At 34.6% G+C, this 9,020-nt stretch overlaps 2 protein-coding genes across 2 annotated transcripts in view; both read left to right on the top strand.

The window, feature by feature from the left end:
* Window positions 1–1,955, top strand: part of LOC111708073 (E3 ubiquitin-protein ligase RNF31) — a 17,207-nt gene extending 15,252 nt beyond the window's left edge. The window contains exons 4-5 of the mRNA XM_023481330.1: window positions 668–752; window positions 1,012–1,955. Coding sequence (XP_023337098.1) covers window positions 668–752; window positions 1,012–1,220 — 294 coding nt within the window. The 3' untranslated portion in view covers window positions 1,221–1,955. The remainder of the gene's footprint in view (window positions 1–667; window positions 753–1,011) is intronic.
* A 284-nt stretch (window positions 1,956–2,239) lies between these two features.
* LOC111708028 (uncharacterized) overlaps window positions 2,240–9,020 on the top strand; it is a 34,842-nt gene continuing 28,061 nt past the window's right edge. Inside the window, exons 1-10 of the mRNA XM_023481271.1 lie at window positions 2,240–2,305; window positions 2,928–3,061; window positions 4,100–4,182; window positions 4,567–4,677; window positions 6,348–6,791; window positions 6,878–6,975; window positions 7,447–7,718; window positions 8,234–8,316; window positions 8,653–8,801; window positions 8,882–8,973. Coding sequence (XP_023337039.1) covers window positions 3,013–3,061; window positions 4,100–4,182; window positions 4,567–4,677; window positions 6,348–6,791; window positions 6,878–6,975; window positions 7,447–7,718; window positions 8,234–8,316; window positions 8,653–8,801; window positions 8,882–8,973 — 1,381 coding nt within the window. The 5' untranslated portion in view covers window positions 2,240–2,305; window positions 2,928–3,012. The remainder of the gene's footprint in view (window positions 2,306–2,927; window positions 3,062–4,099; window positions 4,183–4,566; window positions 4,678–6,347; window positions 6,792–6,877; window positions 6,976–7,446; window positions 7,719–8,233; window positions 8,317–8,652; window positions 8,802–8,881; window positions 8,974–9,020) is intronic.

The following is a 9,020-nucleotide window of genomic DNA, read 5'->3' as shown; positions in this document are numbered from 1 at the left end:
TACATACAAGATTTATAAATTCATTGTTGGAGAGTATTGTACATACAAGATTTATAAATTCATTGTTGGAGAGTATTGTACATACAAGATTTATAAATTCATTGTTGGAGAGTATTGTACATACAAGATTTATAAATTCATTGTTGGAGAGTAATTTACATACAAGATTTATAAATTCTTTGTTGGAGAGTAATTTACAAGATTTATAGATTTTACAGTAATTAAAAAGATTGTCAACGAAATTTTTGAATAATACTACATATGCTGTATATACAATGATAACCATAAAATTCTGGAATAGAAAGACGACTTTTCGACTTAAATTATGATTTTAAATAGTTCAAAAAGTTACCAGTAAAACTATTTGCTTTCTAACAACATCAAATACATTTAAGTATTGCTTTAATATCGGCTTTCTATTCCAAAGTTTTGTAGTTATCATTGTAATATTGTACGAATTGTACAATACTATGTACATAATATAGTAAAATTTATTGTATATATACATACATAATTGTGCCAAACACTGAACTTGCACATAATATTCTACAATAAACTATATACCTAATACTGTATGATATGCTGTACAGTGTACAGTATACTTTACAATATAATGTACACTGCACTGTACACTACAGCTGTATAATATATTGTACACTGTGTACAGGGGAGCACTATGAATGTACCGAAGTTCTCCCGGGTGTTTACAGAATCTGAATACGAGGAAATAGGACCCCCTAGACACAGACCAGGTACAGATATTCAGATATTCATTCATTTATTCATTCACTTATTCATTTATTCATTTATTCATTTATTATTCCTGAGACCGAATTTAAAGAATTTGAGCCGCGGCTTAAATCCGCCAAAACCCGGTTTAATTTAAGCGCCGGCTTAAATCTTAAAACATTTTATACAATTTTAAGTGGAACCAACCGTATTTAAGCCGAGGTTTAAATTTAAGCCGCGGCTCAAATTCTTTAAATTCTGCCTCTGACCTATTATTATCAGGTGGAGTCCAGCACCCCTGTGATCTGTGCGGATCACCTAATGCTCTGCTGTCATGTGCGCAGTGCCACAATCAGGCCTTCTGCGCAGCTTGCGATGATATGTATCATAAACACCCGAAAAGAACCGATCATGTCAGAAAGGTAACGTTTAGTCTTTTCAATTATGTTTCAGCTTTGAAACCATACTTCCTTAGGAACCATTTAAACTAAGCTGAAATATTATCTTGTTAGCATTGTATTGGTATATACGCATACCATTGTCTTATGTTTCAGCTTTGCAACCATACTTGCTTTGGAACCACTTAAACTAAGCTGAAATATTTTCTGTTTAAGCATTGTATTGGTATATACGCATACCATTGTTTTAAGTTTCATCTTTGCAACCATACTTCCTTTGGAACCAATTAAACTAAGCTGAAATATTATCTGGTTAGCATTGTATTGGTATATACGCATACCATTGTCTTATGCTTTAGCTTTGCAACCATACTTCCTTTGGAACCACTTAAACTAAGCTGAAATATTTTCTGTTTAGCATTGCATTGGTATATATGCATACCATTGTCTTATGTTTCAGCTTTGCAACCATACTTCCTTAGGAACCAATTAAACTAAACTGAAATATTATATTGTTAGCATTGTATTGGTATATACGCATACCATTGTCTTATGCTTTAGCTTTGCAACCATACTTCCTTTGAAACCAATTAAACTAAACTGAAATATTATATTGTTAGCATTGTATTGGTATACACGCATACAATTGTCTTATGTTTCAGCTTTGCAACCATACTTGCTTTGGAACCACTTAAACTAAGCTGAAATATTTTCTGTTTAGCATTGTATTGGTATATATGCATACCATTGTTTCAGCTTTGCAACCATACTTGCCTTGGAACCACTTATTTTTTATACTGTCTAGTCGTTTTTTACTGTGTTTTTTGTTTTGTCTGAACATAGCTTTGAATTGTTTTTAAGTTTCATGTTTCTTGTTTTTTGTATGATGTTCATGTTATTATTTTGAATATTGATTATATACACCGGTCTTTCAGTTCTTATCTATTTTTTATAGTTGTCTGTTTGTCTGTTTGTCTGGATGTCTGTTTTTCTGTTCAGTGAAACTAGTTGGCATTTAAACTTCCTTTTTTGTCCAAATCTCTATATTTCTAAATGTATTTCCTTCATGTTATTCTTTTTTTAAACTTAGTTTGATATTAACTTGTTCGCCGTAACACTAGAAGATCAGGAGGACTGAGTGCTGAACCTAGTCCTGCTCCTTCTAGAACAGCTTCAAGGTTAGCTTGATTATGTACTCCTGGGTTGAACTTGGCATATCAGTGTTCTTTTAATCTATGTTTCCCTCTGTTACAACCCTTCCGCTGAGTGCCCACCCTTTCCCTTATACTTTTTCACCCCCTCCTTACCTTTTTCATGATTTATCATCATTGTTTTGTTTAAAATGTACACTGTACAGTGTACATCCATCTATTTATTTACAATTCTTATTCGCTTATAATGGGCCAAACCAATCAAAACAACCAACTCTGGTTAGGCGGGTCCAAACTACATAGTAAATTGTGATTTTTTATTTTTAATATCTCGTGCTTTGTAGTTGAATAAAAATATGAAAAAAAAGGAAATATGATCTTTTATGCGATCATTTCGTTTTTTTCGTGAATTTCATAGAAATTTAGTTCTTTTCATGAATTTTTATTCGTTCTTGATTGGACAAAGCCTTTAAGGGTATCGTTGTGAATCTAACATGTGAATGGAAGGATACTTGAAACTATGTGTATAGTCCCTTCCAGGCTGTTTTTTTGAATAATAATGATAATGATATAACAACTTTGGATCAAAATAAGAAGAGTAATTTATTTTTCCAATATCCTTGACTCTCTATTTGATAAAAATATCTAGATCTGGTACCCTTCAAAGACAACCGTCTTTACCTGCCAGCATTCAACCGGTCAGCTTGCAGCCGGTAACCCAGCCCGGTCATCCTATGGCAGGTCGACCTCTTCCTCCTCCTCCTCCAGTCCCAGTTCAGACAGGTAGAAAGGACTGCTGACCTACAGTCGTCGTCGCTTGTATCAATACAATGAAGACAACTTTCAATTTCAATTTGTATTATACCAAGATTTCAAACACCATTAATGCACATAAACAAGTAAGCAAAGAAAAACTGCCAATTAACAGCTTTTAGAAGTACTGTTATTGCTTCTAGATATAATTGCATGATAAATAACGAGTGTTTAAAAGGATAGGAAGTTAAGTAGGTCTTCTCTGGTTCCGACACGACTAATTTGCGGATTTCTTAATCCTTTTTCGGGGATTTCATCCTCTACCAGCTTCTCTTTGTTTACTTGTAAACTTGTGTTAGTAAACTTCAACTGCAAGTTTCAAAAATCAATTTAAATTCTTTGACAATATTAAAGTGTGTATTTTGACAGAAATGTGTTTCGTTTCTGCTCAAAGTTACAATTACTGTCATTAAGTAATTTCTCCATTGAAATATATTTTAAATTCACATATCCTTCAATCTTGTTTTTCGTCCTTCTTGCGCTGTGTGAGATTTATATCAACTACTTTGGTCATGGCTTCCATTCTAAACTAAAAGCCCAGAACAAAAATAATAATAACAAACAACAAAATAAATAATAATAACAAAACTGACCATAATGTCAACACAGCTAATAATTCTTAATAGCTTTGAAAAGCTTTCTTTTGAATGTTTAAGGCCGAAAAAACTGAGTTTTTCAATTGTTGAAAATTTGGCTCTGTGAGTGGCGAGAGGGGGCGAAATATGTTGAGGGGGGTGTAATCCGGATTGCCCACCCCCTAGTTGCACAACTGAATGCAATGTCCGAGGAGATGGCAAAAATGTGATCTCCAAAGTTTTCACATTTATCTCCATGCTAGTTTTCACATTTATCTCCATGCTAGCTTTAACTTTCAACACTAATATACTTTTTCATAATTTTATAAGTTAGACCTATAGTTTACCCTGGTATACATACATTAATGCATTGCTTTTAGGGGGGTCTTTGCCCCCTTCCCCCTTCCAATTTTATCTATGTTTATTTATCAAGGTACCCCTCCTCCAATACTACCGAAGAAATCTGCATCTCTGGCCCAAATGTCAACTTTAAACAGACCCAGGCCTACACCACAGGTAGAACATATTCTATTTGTATAAATGGTTTGTCTGTTGGTTTGGTTGTGTCCAAAAAAAGTCGATCAAAAACTCACAAGACCCAGGGAAGGTTTATAGCTGGCTTAAATAAAAAATTTGACTGGGAAAAATTGTTAATTTCTATGGTATTTTAAAAATCCATCAATTTAACTAGAAAAATCCTCAAAAGTTTTAGTCTAGTACAAGAAAGCAGGAACATATTGAAATTTGTTAAATACAAAAAAAAGATGAAAGAAAAGATAGATTTTTTCTTGAAATTCAATCTGAAATGTATTGAATTGAATAAAATGCATTGTGTTGCATATAATGTGTTAAATAATTCTGGTAGAATCAAATTTTTAAACTAAATCTATTTTTGTCCAGAGTATTCCTATGCCGGGTGCTGGTCGACCCACAGCTACAGGAGGAGTAGGGGGAGCCGGTGAACACAGCAGAACCGGTTCTACCAGGGAACAGTGGACCAGTCCTAATATGGTAGGTAGATAGATAGATAGATATATAGATAGATAGATAGATAGATAGATAGATAGATAGATAGATAGATAGATAGATAGATAGATAGATAGATAGATAGATAGATAGATAGATAGATAGATAGCTATGGTTAAAGAATATAAAGAATTTAAAGGCCCAGTGAGCAGATGTACTCGTTTTTCTTGGCAAAAACCTCAAAAGATTTTATGTAAATTGTTTCTCTTTAATCCCCCTTCCTCCTTCCTTCCACCATATGGATACTCCCCTCACGGCATTTTAGTTCAAAGAGGCAAACTTTTTTAAAATCTACTTAGCATTTTCATTTTTCACTTTTCCTCTTTTGTGTTATGAAAAAACGGAATATTTTGTAATTCAAATGGAGATATTTATTTTCCAAAGGACTGTTATATTAGCAGGTATATGTGACCTTCCCACGGGCAGCCCTAGTTCATTTGAATTTCGGAGCCGGGTCAACCTTTCCGGTCCCAGTTTGTACTGAATCGCCCGGACATTGGGTAAATAAATCAGACACTCAATAGGACTAGCCGGTGCAACAAGGTTGACGGGGTCAGACTTTTATAGGTTTAATTTACTTTTACTAAAGGGTCACTCTAGAGCGAAACCACGTTTGAAATTTAAGATAATAAATAACATTCTTCATCGAATAAGCGAGCTTTTTAGGGTTGTACTGTAAATCAGCTAAAAGTCACTTAAAACTATGTAAACAGTCCCTTTAAATGGAAAACCTTATTCTATTTTAAACTCCTGATCTCTAAAAAGGAAATTTTTTGGAGTAAGTTTTTTGAAAGTGAGTAATTATAAGAAAGTAATTATTTATTTATGAAATATAACAAAAAATATAAAATTAAGTGTTTCATGAGAAAATATTTTAAAACCTTCAAAAATAGAGGTTGTGTGAATNTTTCAGGGGTATCCGAAGAAACATATTATTGTTTCAGGGGTATCCAAAGAAATGTATTATTGTTTCAGGGGTATCCGAAGAAACATATTATTGTTTCAGGGGTATCCGAAGAATTGTATTATTGTTTCAGGGGTATCCGTAGAAACATATTATTGTTACAGGGGTATCCGAAGTAATGTATTATTGTTTCAGGGGTATCCGAAGATATGTACTATTGTTTTAGGGGTATCCGAAAAAACATATTATTGTTTCAGGGGTATCCCAAGAAATGTATTATTGTTTCAGGAGTATCCCAAGATATGTACTATTGTTTTAGGGGTATCCGAAGAAATGTATTACTGTTTCAAGTATCCCAAGAAATGTATTATTGTTTTAGGGGTATCCTAAGAAATGTATTATTGTTTTAGGGGTATCCGAAGAAACAAATTATTGTTTCAGGGGTATCCAAAGAAATGTATTATTGTTTCAGGGGTATCCGAAGAAACATATTATTGTTTCAGGGGTATCCGAAGAAATGTATTATTGTTTCAGGGGTATTCAAAGAAATGTATTATTGTTTCAGGAGTATCCGAAGAAATGTATTATTGTTTTATGAGAATCCAAAGAAATGTTTTATTGTTTCAGGGGTATTCGAAGAAAAGTATTATTGTTTTATGAGAATCCCAAGAAATGTACAATTTTTTTAGGGGTATTCGAAGATATGTACTATTGTTTTGGGCGTACTTGAAGAAATGTATTATTGTTTCAGGCGTATCCGAAGAAAATATCCAACTCATCCCAGTATCCCTCAATGTATCCGGCCCAGGGATCAATGTATCCAAAATCCAGCAATGGATATTCAAGTAACAATAATGGATATCCAAGTAATAATAATATATATCCAAACAAAGCAAGCGGATATCCCGGAGGTAGGATATATCCACAGACCAAGTATCCGCCCAACCAACAGTATCCACTAACAAGTGCCAGTCCCTCCTACCCAACAGCCCAGCAGATCACTAACGCAGCCTATCCTGGCTCCTCACTACAACTTGCAGGTTTCCCAGCTCAAACCAGTTATCCAAGTTTTGGCGGGAATCTAGATATGCCACGTGGTGAGGTGCCCCCAGGCGGAACTGGAGACTGGAATGGGAATGGTTGGACAGCAGGAGGACCTTCTAATTATCATGAAGACATCTCATTTCCATCTCAGGTATATTTTTCATCATATTTAAGGACATTATCAAATATTTAGATCTAAATAATATCAGATTTGTTTAAATTTTGCTTTATCTACAGCCCTCGGAAGACTATCCCCCAGGAGGAACAGGAGCTAAAGGTTCCAGAAGAAGTTCTAGGGGTGTAACCAAAGGAAGATTTGCTAACAGGGTTAATCGGTAAGTGCAATAATAAGAATATTCCTAACTCTGAGATAAGATATTCTTAAGTAGCACTTTTAACAGATGACACTGATAATGCTAATGCTTTTCTGAAGCTGAAATATCTTCTTAATAGGGTTGGGCCAACTCGTAATTTTCTCTCCATTTTTAGAAGCTCTCCGAAATTCTTTAGGGGGAGCAATTTTCCTGAGATGAGGCCATTGCTTCAACGATCACCTAGCTCTGTATCCACCCCTGAGTGTCAACTTTTGTTTTGTAAATTTTAAGATCAAGCCTTCATCTTATACAGACATACAGATTAATTTAATTCCTGTTCCATATCATTTAATGGTCAGTCCCTACAGGAATAATTTAATAAAGGAATCAAGTATTGTTCCACAAATTTAAAAGAGCCCACATTGGATATTGAGCTCAAATGTTCAAGATTAATGAGACTCCTCACAAAAGTTTAGATCTTTATTATTCCAGATCCTCCTCATTGCATGACTTGGCAAGAGCAAGATTAGACCCTAGCATGGAGTCATCGGAAGGAGTTCGTTGGAGAGACGAGATGTCCAATGTTCCTGGTTATCCAAATCCATCCCTCGGGTTCCAAAGAGCAACCTCCACGAAGAGTTTGCACATGTTGGGTGGTGGTGGTGGAGATGGAAGACTGTGGAACAACAACAACAACAATATGTGGTCAAACAACAATCTACCCTTTAATATTCAGCATGGACAATTTCCTTCAATAGTTCCAGGTTAGTATCAGTTATGTTCAAAGGAATTGAGTTTTTGCAACAAATCCCAATTTTATAATACCTATATCTCAACAACTATATGATGCTTACCTTTCATATTTCAAACTTACATTGTTTGATCCACCAGAATTCATAGTTTGAAATATCTACGGTCTACGACATTTGGTTTTAAAGAAATTGGGTTTTAAAAATCCGAGTTTGTGGCAAAGACTCAAGTCCTTTAAGAAAAATCTCTTGTCAGCAATTTCCTAGTGGGTTAGAACAACACAGTTTAATGTTGTTATTGTCATTCTCAGTTCCTATTTTTTACATAGCAAAACTGAATAAATTTGTTTGTTCTGCAGTGGGGGGATTTTTCAATAATAGAAAGCTTTATTGCAAAGCTTATTGTATCACAATAACAAAGTATTGGCATTTGAAAACAAACATAGGGTTTTCTATAATCTGACGCAGCTTGTAACAATGATTATTTTGTTGCATAATGTACTGTAAGTAAATGCTCCTCTTATTTGAAGGTTGGGGTGGAATGCCAGGCATGCCAGGCATGCTGGGAGTTGGGGGAGTTAGTTTGAACCGGAGCATGCATGAGCTAAACAAGGAATCATTGGAATTCAAATTTGAAGAGCGCGAGAAATTGTTGCGGCTGAACTATCTGGTTCAAAAGGGAGAGAAGGGGTTCAACTTAGTCTAAGAAGTTCAACAACTTCTTATTATATTTGGTCCCTTGTTTTACATATCTTTTAATATAACATATTTGGACCAACATCATAAAAGTCTGTTGAGTTAGCATTACTCATTAAAGTCTACTGTAACACTTTCTCTCTCTCCCTGCCCATACTTTAAAATATTGAACAACCTCTAAATTTCTAATTTAACCATGTTAAACAATATAGAACATCTATTTTCATGCAATATCATTTCCAATGAACATAAGGCATACTTACGTTCCTCCTCCCCTAGTGAAAGCCAGAAATCCTCAAGATCTAAGAAATCAAACCGTTCTAACAAATCCGGGAACTCTAGACGATCAAAATCCATCAGACATAAGGAAAGAACAAGACACAACTCTAGCAGCCAGTCTAGGTAACAACACTATAAACAAATAGCGAAACAATCTGTTCAGGATGTTTTGTTGTTTTTATCTGTTTTCTTTTCTGTCCCAGGAATGCCTCTAGAAACGCCTCCAGGAACTCGAAGAAAACACGTGGAGACCGGGATAGATCTGCTTCAACAGATTCGGAGGATTTTTTCACAGGAAACAATTGGAACCATCTTATTTCCATATATAATGTTCTAATCTAT

Source organism: Eurytemora carolleeae, unplaced genomic scaffold (assembly GCF_000591075.1).
Source record: "Eurytemora carolleeae unplaced genomic scaffold, Eaff_2.0 scaffold5, whole genome shotgun sequence".
Taxonomy (NCBI): domain Eukaryota; kingdom Metazoa; phylum Arthropoda; class Copepoda; order Calanoida; family Temoridae; genus Eurytemora; species Eurytemora carolleeae.
Note: the sequence above shows the minus strand (reverse complement) of the source record. Positions and strands in the feature narration are given on the sequence as shown.